The sequence below is a fragment of the Uranotaenia lowii genome, chromosome 1 (genome assembly GCF_029784155.1).
Source record: "Uranotaenia lowii strain MFRU-FL chromosome 1, ASM2978415v1, whole genome shotgun sequence".
Classification (NCBI taxonomy): Eukaryota; Metazoa; Arthropoda; class Insecta; order Diptera; family Culicidae; genus Uranotaenia; species Uranotaenia lowii.
The window spans coordinates 188,699,453-188,718,842 of NC_073691.1; the positions used below are offsets into that span (position 1 = coordinate 188,699,453).

Consider the following 19,390-nt stretch of genomic DNA (forward strand, 5'->3'; position numbering starts at 1 on the left):
GTATCGCATAACAACTTAATCGCAGCAGGATAAATTGGAGAGGTGGTACACGGATGGACGAAACCCTCAATGCCGGATAGTTTTGAAATCACGCGCCTACTTTGCTTTTTTTTTGTTCTGTGGGCTATGCATCTACGCGAGTTATTTTTGAGTAGGACTGCTTGCCTGAAATTGTTATGTTTTGCCAGATAATTGTTATTTACTGTTCTTGTTCAGAAGACTTGTGATGAATTCGAGAATAAAAAATGAATTAGAGTCTACAAAGTACACGAAAATCACAGAGTTCGGTAAATAAGATCTGTTGTTCAGAAAAAATCGGTAATTGATAAATTTTGACGTCTATTTTTTACCGAACTTCGTTAATCGATTCTTGACTTACCGAAGTTCGTTTACTTCTGTGCTGCCATAACTTTCGGCGAAAAAGAGCTGACCAATCATTGGTTTTGCTGTAGGCAACGTCAAATATTTTTTGTCTATTTTTTCAGAATTCTAATTTCTTGGTAATTTTTATAGGTATTTCGAAAGTAATTACAGATATTTCTGTAATAATTTCGACAAAAACTACAGGTTGCGCGGTAATACGGCGTATAGGGACTCCCTTTATTAGGCCTAACGGCGGCTCGTTTAGTAATAGGAAATCGTACACTGCAAAAAATCCACATATAAGGGTATGTGTCGGCTTATATAGATTTTTGCAATTTGTCTTCCAATTAAAATTTATGTGTCACACATAGGTTCAGGAAATATTTCAGGTTCATATGCGACACATAAAAATGATAAATTTACACATATGGATGTTATATGCGCAATTAAAACGCCTAAAAATAGGCCTCAAATTATGTTTTCTTCGAATGTAGTTTCCGGCGTTTAGAATTAGGCAGGAAAACTGTGATTTTATTTTCAATAACATTTTTTTAATTCATTGAATCTTCTTATACAAAATATTTAAAGTTGGTTTTCGTCACTGCACTTTTGTCTTTTCCGGTGGCTCATCATCCGAGATATCCGAAGTTCCTTTTCCGAATCCAGCATTCTCAACTATCACCAAAACTTGCTGTAAAGAGAAAAAGTAAAGAAAATCAATACGCTGTGTGGTTATTGTAAGAAACAACAACTTTTAGAAGTTTATAATGCAATTTACTAACCTTATTTGCCTTTATTGTTTCGAGACAAAGTTTTTTTCACCGGCACCTCATGTTTCTTTTTCAACTCGGCCATTTTGAAAGAGTGAAATTTTTCAAAGATGATATTCATAATAGTTATGTGTAAGGTAATGAACATCATATTCCAATCCAATTAAAACTAATACACAAACATAATTTTTATTTTAATCATATAGTAGCAGAGATTTATTGGCTTATGTGTGAAGGAACATATTCTATAGGTGTCGATTTTTTGCAGTGTAGGGTGTTCGAACTGAAATGACTTCCCGAATCTCAGGGAAATTAACTTAGACTTCTTTGATTTGTCTACCCACTAAAGCTGTAAGCAAATTTTATAAAATGACTGCTAGGTGAATCGATGGCTGCAGAATTGCTACTTCTTGGCCGAATCCCATTTGGCAGTTGAACCACATGCAAGGATTCCGCGCACCAGAACAAATGACAAATCCTTGACGTTCGTTCCATCTCGGTTGAGTCGACAACCCTCTTTTAATCGTTAAATGATGAGAACTTTATTAAGTTAGTCGTCAAGCGAAGCGTCGAGGGAGAGATGATGCTAGGAAAAAAAGAGCCATCCATCCCGCATGCATGCGTTTTGCGCACCCCTCCTCGTTTATCATATTACAATACTCGATACTCGCCTATCAAAACATGTCTAGCGTAACATTTCAAAAGGGCGAAACTGCCAAATGTAAACAAATCGAGTTAACGGTCATTCCGGATGCACGCGGTTGCACTTTACCTATCAAACGCGGTTTCATCTTAAAATTACTTAAAACTTTCAAAAAATTGATAAAATTCAATTGGGCGAAACTTCCTGTTGATGCATTTTCGTTGGAACGTGAAGTTACGCCTATTCAAATGGAGTGAATTTTTCTTTTCGTGTAGAGCCAAAAGGCGTAACTGAGTTGACCGTGTGTGACAAAACGGCCTAATTAGTTTTTGCGTGTAGGATGAATGGGCATAACTTCAAAACCAAAACAAAAACGGCCGATCAATTGGGCGAAACTTGCAGGCGTAACTGAAATCGAAAACAATAGTAGGGCGAAACTCGAAAATCTCGGAAATTACGCGAAAAAAGTTAAAGTTCTTGATAATCATCGAACAATAAGTGAATATAATGCACATTTTTTGATTTTGCTGAACAAAAAGTGGTCGATTTTATAAATAGGATTTGAATAGGTGTTCCGAATTTTCAAACGCGTTTTTCTCGTTTCGAGCTAACTGCTAGTTTCGCCCTTTTTAAATGTTACGCTAGATGTTATCTCAAGAATCAAGTGGCGGTTCCAAACCATAGAATAGGAAACAATATCCAGCTGATTCGACTTTGGCAAGAAGTGCTACAAACATTAGAGACTGCTTTTGCTTCGGGAAACGAGTGGAATGATAAACATATTTATAGCATAATTGGCAACAGTTGCACCCTTAGGGAAATAGACAAAAAAAAGGACTTATGATAGAAAACAGATCCTGTGTAATCGTGTGAATCTGGTTTGAGTGAAATGGGAGTCTGTTCAGCATCCGGACATAAAAACATAGCATTCGAATATAGAAACTTATGACGTTTTTCGACTGGTTTTAGTAGATTTCATTTAGTTTTTTTTCTTGTAACAATTTTCATGATTTTCATTTAAAGAGGAAATGCTTTTTTCAGAATGAAAAATCTTATATCGAGTTTGGATTCAGAATCCAGATTCTGAGTTCAGAATTTGAATTAAAAATACAAATTCATAATCCAGTTTCAGAATACAGATTCAGAATTTAGATTCAGAATTGAGATTCAGAATTCAGATTCAGGATTCAGAATTCAAATTCAGAATTCAGAATTCAGAATTCAGAATTCAGAATTCAGATTCAGAATTCAGATTCAGAATTCAGATTCAGAATTCAGATTCAGAATTCAGATTCAGAATTCAGATTCAGAATTCAGATTCAGAATTCAGATTCAGAATTCAGATTCAGAATTCAGAATTCAGATTCAGAATTCAGATTCTGAATTCAGATTCAGAATTCAGATTCAGAATTCAGATTCAGAATTCAGATTCAGAATTCAGATTCAGAATTCAGATTCAGAATTCAGATTCAGAATTCAGATTCAGAATTCAGATTCAGAATTCAGATTCAGAATTCAGATTCAGAATTCAGATTCAGAATTCAGATTCAGAATTCAGATTCAGAATTCAGATTCAGAATTCAGATTCAGAATTCAGATTCAGAATTCAGATTCAGAATTCAGATTCAGAATTCAGATTCAGAATTCAGATTCAGAATTCAGATTCAGAATTCAGATTCAGAATTCAGATTCAGAATTCAGATTCAGAACTCAGATTCAGAATTCAGATTCAGAATTCAGAATTCAGATTCAGAATTCAGATTCAGAATTCAGATTCAGAATTCAGATTCAGAATTCAGATTCAGAATTCAGATTCAGAATTCAGATTCAGAATTCAGATTCAGAATTCAGATTCAGAATTCAGATTCAGAATTCAGATTCAGAATTCAGATTCAGAATTCAGATTCAGAATTCAGATTCAGAATTCAGATTCAGAATTCAGATTCAGAATTCAGATTCAGAATTCAGATTCAGAATCCAGATTTAGAATTGGAATTCAGAATTCAGATTCAGAATTCAGATTCAGAATTCAGATTCAGAATTCAGATTCAGAATTCAGATTCAGAATTCAGATTCAGAATTCAGATTCCGAATTCAGATTCAGAATTCAGATTCAGAATTCAGATTCAGAATTCAGATTCAGAATTCAGATTCAGAATTCAGATTCAGAATTCAGATTCAGAATTCAGATTCAGAATTCAGATTCAGAATTCAGATTCAGAATTCAGATTCAGAATTCAGATTCAGAATTCAGATTCAGAATTCAGATTCAGAATTCAGATTCAGAATTCAGATTCAGAATTCAGATTCAGAATTCAGATTCAGAATTCAGATTCAGAATTCAGAATTCAGATTCAGAATTCAGATTCAGAATTCAGATTCAGAATTCAGATTCAGAATTCAGATTCAGAATTCAGATTCAGAATTCAGATTCAGAATTCAGATTCAGAATTCAAATTCAGAATTCAGATTCAGAATTCAGATTCAGAATTCAGATTCAGAATTCAGATTCAGAATTCAGATTCAGAATTCAGATTCAGAATTCAGATTCAGAATTCAGATTCAGAACTCAGATTCAGAATTCAGATTCAGAATTCAGATTCAGAATTCATATTTCGTATTCGTTCGTTGGGATTGGCGTAAGACTTTCATGGCTTCAAAATTAATCAACAGTAATCAACTCGATTTGTAAAAAACAACAGCTCAACAATGTCGAAAAATACTTTCACCAGAGTCAAAGCTGTCCGAATGACTGCTCCACTTAGTTGCACTTCATTGGGCACCATTATTATCAGCAGGAGAATCCGTGCACCGCGGATTAACCCTTTCATGACCGGTGCAAATCCGAAAGCCCTCGGAACTTGCTCGCTGAGGGATTTTTCTCATGTAAATCAAAAGATAGTGACGTGCAAATGTTGTTGTTTTTTTTTAGGTATTTTTATTGCCCATTCGAATTAATTCTCCAGAAAATGTGAGTCTCTTTATGGGTTGAGTTAATGTGTTTTAATTTTGCTTTCCTTCATAACTTTATCTGTATGTACAAATGTGTGTCTCCTCCTTTATTAATTTGTGTGTTTTGCTTATGGGGACTTGTTTTCCACTTTCGAGACGCTCGGCTGAGATTTTCTGAGTTGTTTTTCTCATGTTTCTTACAGGTAATTTATTTAATTATGTCTTTTATTTTTTGCTGGTACCGTTTATGTTTATTATTTCAATCGGCTACAAAAGATTTCCGTTTTTTTTATTCGATAGGCGTGAGTTAAAAAAACTTAAATAAAATGATTGCTGATTTGTTAATTTTTCAAATCTTCTAGATTTATTTTGTTGCTTTGTTGTTTATAGTAAGGTTAGTTATTGTGAGTGTGCTTACTGTAATTATTTGTACATGTATACGGGAATTTTCTAGGCAGGGGCGGGTTTGATGTTGATTATTCTTGCTGTTATTGCTACTGCGGCTGCTTTTGGGTGTTATTTTTGTTTGTTTATAAATTCTCAGCTAGATGGTTTCCACCTAAAATACTGCTTAGAGTAAAGATGTTGTCCTTATGTCGTGAGCTGGATGAGTTTGTACAATCAATGAGTAACAAAAGCTAAACCTACTGAATTCTACCTTTCCTACATTATCCTAAAGTCAATAAAGTCACATTATCTTACACAATAAGATAAAAAGGTGATAATTTTTACAAAAATGTACACGATTTTTTTTTTGAAAATTGTTAAATGTAACTAACGCTGTCAAAACTACTTCCCGCTTCTTATATATATCACAAAATTTGTGTTATTCTCCTTATCAAAATCTATTCGGCGAATTTTCAGTTTTCATCGATGCCGAAAAACTAAATCATCAGCGGCTGAAGTTTCAGTTTCAGCAACCGGCCGTATGTGCCTCGGCCCACGGCTGTAATCCGTGTAGGGCGGCCAGGGGGGCCCCGGCTGGACCTCCGCCTCCTGGCACCCCCGAGGGAATCGTTCCGGCTCCAGATGGCGGTGGAGGTGGGGCGCCAAAACTTTTGCTCAGCGCTTCCGCCTGCAGGGACAACATCAACCGGTTGGCGGCCTGCCGTTCCGCTTCGCGTTCTTCGGCCGTTTGGCGTCTGCAGAGAAAAAAAAATTGCGAAAGAAAAAGTATTGTTTTAATATCCGTAAATCAAGACAAGACGAAAGTTATTGTTTTTAACGGTAAATAAATTGTCATGATCGAGTTCAATCGAGTTCAATCAAAAAATGAGTAACACATTGAAAGAATTCGATTCGTTTCGGATTGTTTTACACAAATAATAAAAAGGTAAAATTTACCGAGATAGCAAGGTCAACGCTCGTGAAAGCCAAAAAGGTAATTTTTTCCTCTTTGAGGTGATACTCACCTCACAGCGAGGTAAAGTTTACCTGAATCGAGCTGGAAAAAGGTGCAACTCACCTAAAAAAAGGTGAATCCAAAAAAGGTAAAACTTACCTCCTAGCGAGGTGAAGTTGTGTTTTGTCATTCAGGAACAAGTTTTGCTTCGAGCCCAATATGCCAAAATAGGAACAACGCTAAATGTTTTTTTTAGATTTCTTTAGTTGTGTTGGTTCTCATCTTAAAACTTTGCTTATGTTACAGATTTAGTTTTAGTTTTATTGATCCTAGGCTTCAGCCCTTTATCTTATTCTATAATATAAATGACACTTAATAACTACAGTAATTGTTAATTTGTAAAAGAGCACTGCACAATTCTACTTTTGATTTTTTCTCTGGACGTGCTTAGTTGAATAATATCGACGTTTGTGTAGTAAAATGCCATCATTCGGTACATTGGTTCGTTTCTGGCGTAATTCTGGGTGCGATTAGCTAGTTGAAACGGCCTTACGCTTCGTAAACTGCTGCGGCCTTCGTACGGAGATATACAAGATAATAAATACGGCGAGTAATATCTTCCACAGATTAAGTCCTTTAGAAACAGTGCGTCGATAGATTTTCTTCGGATTTCCAGCGTGTCCAAACCTACCAGCAAGCACAAGAATCGATACTCCGACATTTCTGCTTGCCGCCCAAGGTTTCGCAAAGCGTATTTCAAGAACTTCTTCTGAACTCTCTCTAGTCTGTTGTTGTGTATTTTGTAGTACGGACGCCACACAATGCCGGCATATTCAATGACGGTTCTAACTAATCCAGTGTAGATAGAGACAATCGTGTAGGGATTATCCAGCTCGTGACAGATTCTACTAACCATTCCGAACATAGAATTTGCCTTTCTACAACTTTTTCGATGTGTTTTGAAAAAAAGTTAACTCCGCGTCCAACTCCACACCTAAGTCTTATACTGAGCTTTGCCGAGCAATGATGAAATCGTTTTCTAAGCGGTATTCATAAGTGATATTGCTTATTTTCCGAGAAAATGTTATCACGTTGCATTTCGAGGAATTGATCTTTAGGCCGAATCTACTGCAACACTCTGTGAACCTGTGCAAGGCGTTTTGCAGAGTCACGCAATCCTTCGGGTGACGAATGGGTAAAAACATTTTTAAATCATCGACATAAACCAGCGGGAACACATCAGTCAGCACTTCAGGAAATTCGTTCATAACAGCGATGAAAAGAAGGGGTCCCAAGTGACTCCCTTGTGGAACACCACTGTTGACCGAGAAAGTACTAGATCTCACGTTCTGCAGTTTGACGTATTGCGTTCTTTCGATAAGGTACGAACGAATCCATTGGAGACAGGATCCGGTTATTCCATTCTTGCATAATACCGATAGTAGAGCGTTCATATTGATTACGTCAAAGGCTTTGGACATGTTTGTGTATATTGCGTCAACTTGAAAACCTTCCATCATCCACTAGAGGTTCTCGATACAAACTCTGTTAGGTTCGTTACGGTTGAGCGTTTCTTGAGAAAACCATGTTGAACATCCGAAGTCTTCGTTTCAATCCACGGGTAAATCTTATCGTATACAATACTCTCGAAAAGTTTGGGTATTGCAGAGAGAATTGCAACACCACGATAGTTTTCTACGGTGAGCCTGGAACCGTTCTTGTGTGTCGATATAACATGCGAGATTTTCCAAAACTTCGGAAATAAACCGGCACGAATCGATGAAGTGAAGAGGAATTGTAAGGGCTCTTCGATTCCACTCACACATTTTTTTTAAAAACGAGTTTGGTATTCCATCAGGGCCACAACTTTTCGATTCGTCGAGCGTTAAAATCTTTCGTCGTATATCAGATGCCGCTATGGTGAATTCGGGTAAGATTTCTACTGGTGATTGGCGTCCTTGTTCTATTTCTGCGTTGCTCAAACGATACACGCTGTGAAAATATTCGGCAAAGAGCTCGGATGCATCTTACAAAGATTCTGCTTTGTTGTTTTTGTAAGAAACATTTTTTGGTATCATGTTAGACTTTCGTTTCGAGTTGACATATTTCCAAAATCGTTTTGGTTCAGATAGTTAGCACGCCTACCCTATTTGGAAAATATAAAGATTAGGAAACGAACGCGACTTATGCTGTGCGCATTTATTTTGCTCGCAACAGCATAAAATCGCCACCCGGTCGGATGATAAACAAAACAGCGACCGAACGCGCATTTTGTTTCGTCTGTCTCAAATCTCTTAGCCCGTGGGAATCGTTATGCTTAATCATTCGCATAACATTCCGATGGTAAGCAATAAAAGGGCAGTCAGGAGAAAATACGCCGTTCAGTCCGTCGTATAATCGTTCTCGTTTAGTTCGTTCAGTTTAGACCGCAATAAGTGCAAATCCTAGAAGAATAAAAGTGTTGAGCAGAACTTTCTCATTGCGTACAACAAGTGCAAATCCTAGAAGAACAAAAGTGTTAAGCAGGACTTTCCAATTGCTTTCAATAAGTGTAAACCCTAGAAGAATAAAAGTGTTAAGCAGAACTTTCCAATGGCTTTCAATAAGTGTAAACCCTAGAAGAATAAAGGTGTTAAATAAACTCTCTAATTGTGTTACGCTTGTGATAAAACATCCGAAAGTCAAAGTATCAAAGTTGATGTCCATAGTAGACATCAACATTTAAGAACATTCCTAACTAGATTGTATATTTTGTTGAAGTTCGTTCAAATAGCCGCATCGTTGGGCTCTATGCAAACTATTGAATAAATTAACCGCTGTTCGGTATGCTGTTTTATCATGCTCAGATTAACATCTTAGCTTAGCTTAGCTTGATTGCCTGCTCACATCCACCTTAAATCGTTGAACCTGAAATGCTTTATCAACAAAACTCAATTTATAATGCATGTATATTCCTCCCTCTTTTCAAATCCTTGCTTGATTTAAAATAAATTCATTTTATAAAATCATCATTACAAGCTTTGCATTCCAAATCCCACGATCGCAGGCGTGGTTCAGTAGAACAAGTTCCACATCGCCAATGGTTGCTACTCCGTGATTGACTGAGGCCACCAATTTTGTTCAAAGGTCAAATGAATGGTGTCTGGGACTGACAGCTCATTCACAATGCCCAAAACTGATGCTCTCTCTTTTAACATCAATAACGGCGCCGGCCACGTCCTAGCAGTCAATAGATAGATTGGAAGAAAGAGAAAGGGATGAAAGAATGATTTCGTGCTTTTGGACCGAGGTCACCTCTGCATCCTAGCAAAATAATTTTGGTTTGGAGTACGGGTATAAGGATTTGATCAGGAGGCACTTTTGACTAGTGCAATAGCTTTGGTTGTAATCCTTTTCTTATATACTTGTGTTGTTTCATTTAATTGAACAAATTACGAGATCTAGAACTTTTAATTTCTTACTGTTTATTTATTTTGATAGAACAAGATTTTAAAGGTATTATTAACTCTGTTAAAGTTTGAAAAAATAATAAATTCAAACCGGATCGAATTCAATGAAACTTTAATTCAATTTCAACCGAAAAAGTATTTAAATAAACCTTTCTAAACATTATTTTAAAAAACAAACTTCAGCTTAGGAAAAAAATATTTTAAGTAAAGATCCCACGTATGTGGATATAACATTTGTTGATAGGATTAAATTCCTTGTGTTTTCTGTTTCCCGATTTTTACTAGGTAGTACAACATAAATCATAATTAACTCCAAGCAATAAAAAGCTTAAACTGAAATTCCGAGAAACAAATTAAAAAAAAAATCGCAACTGGCTACCTAAGCAGATTACGCAAATTAATACATAACCCACTGAACGGATTAAAACGGGTAAAACAAACATCCTACACAAATAAATAAGACGCGTGGGAGTCGGAGACTCAAACACGTCTTTGCTCGATAAGTGCCGGGCGAACCCGAACTACTTCATTTTTTTAAATAACTGCAATTATGAAAATAAAACTCAAAATATTGAAATAAAATAGTGAACATTAAGATAGTTATCAAAGTATGTTTCCAGATGCGTTAATGAAATGCCGCAAACACACATCGAGCTGGTTGGCCGTCTTTTAACAAAAACTCTTATGGAACTATATTCAGGTGTTTGTTTCATTTTCCCCGCACACAAAGTGTACAACTAAAGTTAATGAAAAAAAAGAGTGAAATTGAAAAATGCCATTTTTAAAACAATCCCTGAGAAAATAGAGAAAAAAAATACCATCATGGAATATCCTCACCGGGTTTTTTCCGTATTCGTCAGAGAAGTTGCCTTTTCGCCACCCAGCAGCGCATGTCAAAAGTTACTTCTGATCAAGGTGTGTATATAGGGGAGAACTGTACAAGACGCACCAGCGAGGTAAAATGGCCCATGCCATTCTTTCTTAAAAATACACTAACCTTTGGCTCCGAATGGTGTTTTTCTTCATTTTTATTGTAGCAAACGAGCTTTTTCATCATTTTTTAGATGAAAAGTTCACAAAAACGACTCTAATTCTTAAAACAGAAGAATTAATGGATTGTGCCTAAAACTTGTTATTTTTTATGATTAACATATAAGGTTTTATGTAAAGAGCCTGTAATAAAAACAAAAGAGACGCAATCTGATCCTTTCAAGAATAAATCATATAGCAACCCCGCTTTCATTTGGGCGCAGCACTGCTTTGCTTCAAACTTCACATGACTTCAATTCTGGTTGCGTTTATTTTTATTCGGAAGTGGTTTTTGGTCTAGTCTGCTGTTTCAACTAAGCTGTTTTTTGGTATCGTCATAAATAGAAAAAAAAAAAGGTCAATCATGGAGTGTGTGGCAAAAAATTGTTCTAACAAAACCTGCCCCGGATTTAAAAATATATTTTTCTTCCGGTTCCCGACTGAACCAAAAAAACGGGAGAAATTGCTCGCATTCTGCCATCTTTCGGGGGATTCTATACTGGAATCCGCAACTTTCATTGATAAACTTTCCCTTTCGACTCCGCTGATCCGGCAACATCTTGTGCTGGCAATGAAAACTTAAAATTAAAAAAAAAAAAATCCAACATGTTTTTCATTAAAAAATTATAACTTTACCAATTCAGTACCAAGAAATAAGACCTTGAGAATCTAGCTTCTAATCGAAATAGAGCATTCAAAAACATGTGTTTTGATTACCCTTTGTTTACAGATATGAATGATAATACTTTCGCTACCGCCGCTTTCGCAATTCCAAATTTTCCAGTTTGACAAGTCTTTTGCTCGATTGGAATGACACTGACAGAAAATCGAAAATTCCAATCGTGACATTTCGTCTCTTTTGATTATAGAGGCTCGTTAGTTTTATGGTAAACCAGTCTGCGCTATCTGATCCAACTGCAGCTTTTCGTTATAACACTTGTATGCACTTTCGAATGGCTATTAATATTTTATTATATTTCACTAACTTTCCACAAATTTTAACTAAAATTAATCATATCAAAATTGGGGCAGAATGCCCTCAAAACCACGTGTTTTAGGCTAAAATTTTGAATGCTTTTAACTTTTGAGAAAAACCAAATGTCAAAACAAAATGTCTTTCTTTTCATTTGCTGACTCCTAAATTACGATAAGTATGCATAATTATAACAAATTTCGTCCTTGTTTGAGTTAAAAACGTGCACCAATATTTGACTCGGAAAAATTATCTGCCGCCATTTTTGCCGCGATATCAGTCAAGAAATTGAAATTCGTTGCCTACCTGAAGGCGTTTTACCTATAAGGAAATAAAAAAGTGAATTTTGAAAAGCAAAATTTTCGTTAAATTAAGCAATCAAAATGATTTTTTGCCAAAGTATGGTTAGTTTGCAAAAATACGATGAACATGTAATAAAAAATTTGATGTTTCAATAACTATATTCCGTATAATCTTTGTTCCATTTCTCACCACCCATTCGGTATGGTGCGTTCTGTCCACTAGTTTTGGCGTTCTACCCCGCGGCTTGTTTTCTGGCTGTTTAAGATTTTCACAAAAATATAACCAAAATCGTGTTTTTAACATATTCTTTCTTTCTGATAAGATGTAAATATGATCCCTGAATCATCGTGAACTTTCAATTTGGTTCATAGATGATGGGTATCGCTGTAAATAGCGATTATGCTTAACTGGTGCGTCTTGTACAGTTTTCCCCTATTCAGGAGGTGTTACCGAATATCGAATTCCCGATTCAGCCATTTTGGCTATGTAGGCTATGCAACTATGCGGAACTCATGAAGTTTGTTTACCAACAAACCACCGAAAAGCTGAGCAAAAAATAAACATACTCATTGAGAGCCCCGCTCACTCCTCGCCTACTTACTGTAAAAGTCGGAGAACCTAGTGTATCAAAAGACCTTGCCTCTGATCTAGGTGAGAGGCGCAAGGTATCCTTCTGGCACTGTCACATACATCACTTCAACACAACAAGAAAAATCCCCGATCAGCCAAACAAAACTATAATTTTTCTAGAAAACTCATTACGGCAGGACCAAAAACGAAACCGACAGAAAACCTTTATCATGCTCAGATTAACATCTGCGGAATTTGTTATTCTTCTTTCGCTTGTCTTTAAGTAGGCGGATAGTGTCGCTGTCAAACCATTCCGGGTATTTAGAGCGAGACGATTTTACTCTGATGGTTCTACAGTGATTGAGTAATATTCCATAAACTACACAGTAAATTTTTGCAGCGATTTCCAGCAAAAAAAATTGCTGGAAATGTTCAGCAATCCAATTTTTTGCTGGAAACCAGCAATCGGTTTTCTGATTGCTGGATTTTTCAGCATTCGGTTGTGTTCTTGTCATTTTTGCTGAAAACCCAGCAATCGGATTTCCAATTGCTGGACTTTCCAGCAACTGATCTAGTTTGCTGGAAAATCAGCAATCGAGTTGTCAAATTGGAGTCGGTTTGTTTTCGTACGCGGAAAAAGGTGAGAATTTATTTCACGAACTTTGAATAGATTAATCAATTATTCTTATTTTCCTCTATATTATAGCAACCATGGTCTGCAGACATCAAGTCAAGGGTGAGTTTTCATTGGATAGGTAGATATTTTATGAAAGATACTAATCAAAACTTTATTTCAGGTGGTCAACACTTTTGCCCAAAGCTTCCACCCCAGAGCAGAACCGGTGCTGGTATATTAAAAAATGTATAATTTCGATAATAAATACCACATAATTGAAAATAAAAATGGAATAACTCTTATTTATTGGTCATTATAGGTACAGCCAGTATTTAATACTTAATTTCGAATTGAAACATAAATTTGATACCAAATACAACCGAATGTTTTGAAAAAAATTGCTGGTTTCCAGCAATCTGGATTTCTGATTTCCAGCAATTTGAATTGCTGGAATACAGCACCAATGTTTGCTGGTTTTTCCAGCAATTCAAATTGCTGGAAATTTTGCTGGAAAGTCAGCGGGACAAAAACCAGCAAAATTTTGCTGGTTTCCAGCAATAAAAAATTTGCTGTGTACGGTGTAAAACGACAAAACATTGAAATCCAGGGCATTTCCTATTGAACGATCATTTTCGCGAATGTTGTCGAAAATCCCTAGCCTATTCAAGAAATCCAACATAGATCGTATACTCAAACTAGCAGTTTCGGGAATATCTTCGTTATGTAGAAAACCCGTATTCCATTCCACATCCAAAAGAGCTTGAGAAACAGCGTCTACGTCAAAGTTTTTCATATCAATCGTTACAGATTGACAGACAGAGCTTCCAAGTGTTTTCCACGTCATTCCGGAACATCCCCCAGATCATTCCGGAAAAGTCGGACCCGACCGGATTAATCGAAGGAGAAGGACATGAATTTTAACGCAGTGCAGGAGGATTCAGCGGCTATGGTGGCTCGGAAGAACGCGAAGAAGGTGACTGTGAGGAAGCAGGAGTATTTATCCAGCTATGAAGTAAATCGAAGATTGCACTAAGCCGAATTGCCACGAATTGGCGAAGAAAGTTAGCCTGGAGTTGGCTCAACAATTATTATAACAATTATTATAAACACGGTGATGCATTCCAGCATTAATGATTAGGTAAAGTCCCTATTTATCCGGTAAATTTACCTGTTTGCTATGTGAATTCAAAAAGAGAAAATTTACCGAGAAAGCTGGGTGTAAGTTAAATCACCTCGCTTCTCGGTAAATTTTACCTTTTTTATTTTTTTTTACCGTGTGCAATCACAAAGTCGTGGTTTAGGTTACCAGACAATGGGATGAATAAACCCAAGAAACTTAAAATCCCAAAACAAATAAACAAGGTTACCAGCTCAGCTTAGCTGCATATTAAAGGGTGTTCGAATCAAAAAGTGGTCAACTTAAATTCTCCGTTTTTTTTCTAATCATTCAGAAAAAAACATCTGAAACCCCTCATTTTGTATGGGAGTGTGTGTAGAGTAGAATGATGCTTCTATTTGGATTTTGACATTAGAAATTATCAAAACGTCGTCCAAGCATGCGGAGCTACGAATCAAAATTTCGTACATGCGATGTGAAAATCCGAAGAACATTTCTTCAAAAACTAAAGAAACAAAGTCGAAGTCATCAAATTCTGCAGTTATTTTTTGTAACAGTGCGAGATGAAATTGTGTTCGAACATCAAAAACATTCATTGCAAAAAATCAAATCAATCAGCATGCATTTTTCATGACGTTTGTGTGACATTATTTGATTATCCGAGTTTGGTGGGGTAGACAAAAAAAACCAAAACGAAAGTTTATTCCCTGGTAGAAACGAACTGAATAAAAGAAGCGTATATCAACGAGTCTCATTACTCAACTTGTCACATGAGCGTGTAAATATAAGGAAATGCGTGTACGAATCCGATCGACGACGGTGGGGAACAAAACAAAAACACCGAAATAGGCAGCGAAACCGAAACGAATTAACTTTTATTTAATCACCGAATCACTTGATTATATCGTACATTTAATCTGGTCTCTGGCAGCAAACAGACACAGCCAGAAGAAGACGAAAACACAAAATAAACCTTCCAGTCACGGAGTGATTCCGAGGCAGATTGTCGAATGCTGTTTACTGTCAGGTCCAACTTACGACAAAACAAAACAGAGACTGAGAGACTTCTCCGGTAGCAAACATTTTTCAGCCATGAATAAATGATGCCACCCAGAAAGGAAAAAGGGGTGGAAAGCTGCTTAACCTTCTCGCTTAACATTTGGAAAATGGTTGTTAAACCAGCAAAACTTCCTGCCCGATTTCATCCCCCCAAGGAGGGTTAAGATGTTGTGACAATTTTCGCTCTCCAACAACTAGCTCTGGTGGTCCATGCCCGTTTCCTTATGGGACGACCAACCCCGGGCAAGTTTGTGGCTGAATAGTAGTCGTGAAGAAGCTGTTTTACTTATTCATCAAGCTTTTAGAGCACTTGAGAACTGTGTTCTTTCTTTTTTTTTTGATTGCCTACACTTAGGGGAGTTTCCGGAAAGAGGTAATCGATAGCACCGATTTGTTTGTTATTCCAGCTAAGGCTCATCGAAAGCTGTATGTACATTCAAAAAGGAAGTATATAACACTTTATTTCCGATTTCGGTCCCATCGGAGAAAACCGGATTGGAGGGTTGTTTTTCGAAAACCGAAACCATAAATACCATGCCACTCGTGATTCGAAATCGGTAACAGACATGAGACTTCTGGGCCAACTTGAGAAGGACCAGAAATGGTGAACCAGATTGAAGATTTGTGTGCCGAGATTTTGCTTCTCTTTGAGTAGTTTCCAATCCAAGACAAGAAACCCCTCAAAGATCCACATGCATTGCACGAAGGTCGCCAATTTCGATGAAGAGAGGTGTGACAAAAAAACGACACTCCCTACCAACTATACTAGGATTTAATGCGATTGAAATCGGATTAGTGAAATAAACAACTCAATTAGGTACCTACATATATGTATGTATAAGTTCATGTGTAGTTTCGTTGTCACCCATTTTACAACATCGTCGTCGTCTCGTCGGATTAGCCTCGATTGGCGTAAGTCGATGCTAAGGCAGTTTGGACGGACAACGATGTCCAGTTTCAGTTAAACAAGGAATGAATAAGCTATTCGCTTATTTTTTATTTTGGTTACAAATTGTCAAAATTGTCAAAATTGCCAGAATTGTCAAAATTGTCAAAATTGTCAAAATTGTCAAAATTGTCAAAATTGTCAAAATTGTCAAAATTGTCAAAATTGTCAAAATTGTCAAAATTGTCAAAATTGTCAAAATTGTCAAAATTGTCAAAATTGTCAAAATTGTCAAAATTGTCAAAATTGTCAAAATTGTCAAAATTGTCAAAATTGTCAAAATTGTCAAAATTGTCAAAATTGTCAAAATTGTCAAAATTGTCAAAATTGTCAAAATTGTCAAAATTGTCAAAATTGTCAAAATTGTCAAAATTGTCAAAATTGTCAAAATTGTCAATATTGTCAAATTGTCAAAACTGTCAAAATTGTCAAAATTGTCTAAATTGTCAAAATTGTCAAAATTGTCAAAATTGTCAAAATTGTCAAAATTGTCAAAATCGTCAAAGTTGTCAAAATTGTCAAAATTGCCAAAATTGTCAAAATTGTCAAAACTGTAAAAATTGTCAAAATTGTAAAAATTGTCAAAATTGTCAAAATTGTCAAAATTGTCAAAATTGTCAAAATTGTCAAAATTGTCAAAATTGTCAAAATTGTCAAAATTGTCAAAATTGTCAAAATTGTCAAAATTGTCAAAATTGTCAAAATTGTCAAAATTGTCAAAATTGTCAAAATTGTCAAAATTGTCAAAATTGTCAAAATTGTCAAAATTGTCAAAATTGTCAAAATTGTCAAAATTGTCAAAATTGTCAAAATTGTCAAAATTGTCAAAATTGTCAAAATTGTCAAAATTGTCAAAATTGTCAAAATTGTCAAAATTGTCAAAATTGTCAAAATTGTCAAAATTGTCAAAATTGTCAAAATTGTCAAAATTGTCAAAATTGTCAAAATTGTCAAAATTGTCAAAATTGTCAAAATTGTCAAAATTGTCAAAATTGTCAAAATTGTCAAAATTGTCAAAATTGTCAAAATTGTCAAAATTGTCAAAATTGTCAAAATTGTCAAAATTGTCGAAATTGTCGAAATTGTCAAAATTGTCAAAATTGTCAAAATTGTCAAAATTGTCAAAATTGTCAAAATTGTCAAAATTGTCAAAATTGTCAAAATTGTCAAAATTGTCAAAATTGTCAAAATTGTCAAAATTGTCAAAATTGTCAAAATTGTCAAAATTGTCAAAATTGTCAAAATTGTCAAAATTGTCAAAATTGTCAAAATTGTCAAAATTATCAAAATTGTCAAAATTGTCAAAATTGTCAAAATTGTCAAAAGTGTCAAAATTGTCAAAATTGTCAAAATTGTGAAAATTGTCAAAATTGTCAAAATTGTCAAAATTGTCAAAATTGTCAAAATTGTCAAAATTGTCAAAATTGTCAAAATTGTCAAAATTGTCAAAATTGTCAAAATTGTCAAAATTGTCAAAATTGTCAAAATTGTCAAAATTGTCAAAATTGTCAAAATTGTCAAAATTGTCAAAAATGTCAAAATTGTCAAAATTGTCAAAATTGTCAAAATTTTCAAAATTTTCAAAATTTTCAAAATTTTCAAAATTTTCAAAATTGTCAAAATTGTCAAAATTGTCCAAATTGTCAAAATTTTCAAAATTGTCAAAATTGTCAAAATTGTCAAAATTATCAAAATTGTCAAAATTGTCAAAATTGTCAAAATTGTCAAAATTGTCAAAATTGTCAAAATTGTCAAAATTGTTAAAATTGTCAAAATTGTCAAAATTGTCAAAATTGTCAAAATTGTCAAAATTGTCAAAATTGTCAAAATTGTCAAAATTGTCAAAATTGTCAAAATTTTCAAAATTGTTGAAAATGTCAAAATTGTCAAAATTGTTAAAATTGTCAAAATCAGAATTTTCAAATTTGGAAAAATTGTTCAAATTGTCAATAGTTGAAAAATTGGAGAAAAAATTCAAAACCGTCAAAACTGATTGACTTGTTTCAAATTTCTGATTTATTTGGATTTTATTAACTCCAGTTTAAGTTTGAATGGTCAAGCAAGCTCGCTCACGCTTTTTCAAATGAAGCCATTGAAGTTTGAGGGGATTTGCTGATAAAAATAACGTGTTTCTGATGATAGCAGCTCCCGTACGTTTCGCGTTATTGAGTGTCGAGTCGCTCAATGAGCAATCCTACACACTACTAGCTCTGCGTAGATAAATCATTCAATGGGCTTTCTGCAAATTACCACTTGAAGTGACGTTTTCAATGGTTGGGCTTTTAACAGCGAGCGATAAAAGTCGGGACAAACGTTTGTCTGGCGCAGGAGAAATTTCTGAATCGTTCAACGGGGTTCGAGTTTGTCGAGTTGATGACTCTATCCGGTTTTACATGCATAATTAATTTCTCAACGAGGCTCTGCCAATTGTGCCTCTTCGAAAGACTGCACCTCCTCGTCGCCTGATGGGCGAAAAATAGTCGAAGGGGATTGACACGGTCAATTTGTGACTGCCGTCATGAATAAGTAAAGTTTGTAAAATTAATTTTCCCCTATTGGTGGAATCCGTTCGAGAACAATTTCGGATCAAACGTCACTGCGCTCAGCTGCATCGATGCACTTTCACATTCGAAACGAAACCGAAATGACGACCCACCCACCCAGTTGGCTCCACCCCGAAGCAAAAAGTCGACCCGCCCGGCCGGCTAATCAAATTTAATACCAATCTAGAGCCCGACACTGCATAAATCAACACCGACTGTTAACACTGACAGGCGTTGAATAAACAAAAAGGGAAAACTGTTTGTTTCCCTCCCGAATTGGCGCCTCCAAATGGGGCCGGAGCTAGAAGCGGCAAATTAGAATCTCCAGTCTCCAGTCTCGATTTAAAATCCTCCAGCCCCCATACCCAAAGCTCGACAATTTCCGCCGAAAAGCGCAAAACCCACACAAGTCAAAACGGCGAACGAACGGCCACATAAGTGAGGGCTACATAATTTATGAAATTCATTAGGCTCAATCCTGCTGAAACCATAAATTATATTTCTGGCTGCCAGGCATTAAGCTAGCTAGAGAAGGTTTTTGGGAAGTCGCGAACTCTTCTCAAATTGATAGCCCAAATCTAGAACCATATGGAAATCGGACGACGATTAGAATCCCTCCGCACCTCCGAATCGATAATGCTGTTTATGTTTAAGACTTGGAACGGTTTTTTTTCGCTGAACTTAATTTGCTGAGTTTTTGATCCAAGACACGCTT

General features: G+C 35.7%; 1 protein-coding gene across 3 annotated transcripts in view; it reads right to left on the reverse strand.

The window, feature by feature from the left end:
• Positions 1-4,724: 4,724 nt before the first annotated feature.
• LOC129740609 (T-cell leukemia homeobox protein 3) overlaps positions 4,725-19,390 on the reverse strand; it is a 70,797-nt gene continuing 56,131 nt past the window's right edge. For all 3 annotated transcript variants that reach the window (XM_055732337.1, XM_055732329.1, XM_055732322.1), the window contains exon 4: positions 4,725-5,870. In XM_055732337.1, coding sequence (XP_055588312.1) covers positions 5,642-5,870 — 229 coding nt within the window. In that variant the 3' untranslated portion in view covers positions 4,725-5,641. The remainder of the gene's footprint in view (positions 5,871-19,390) is intronic.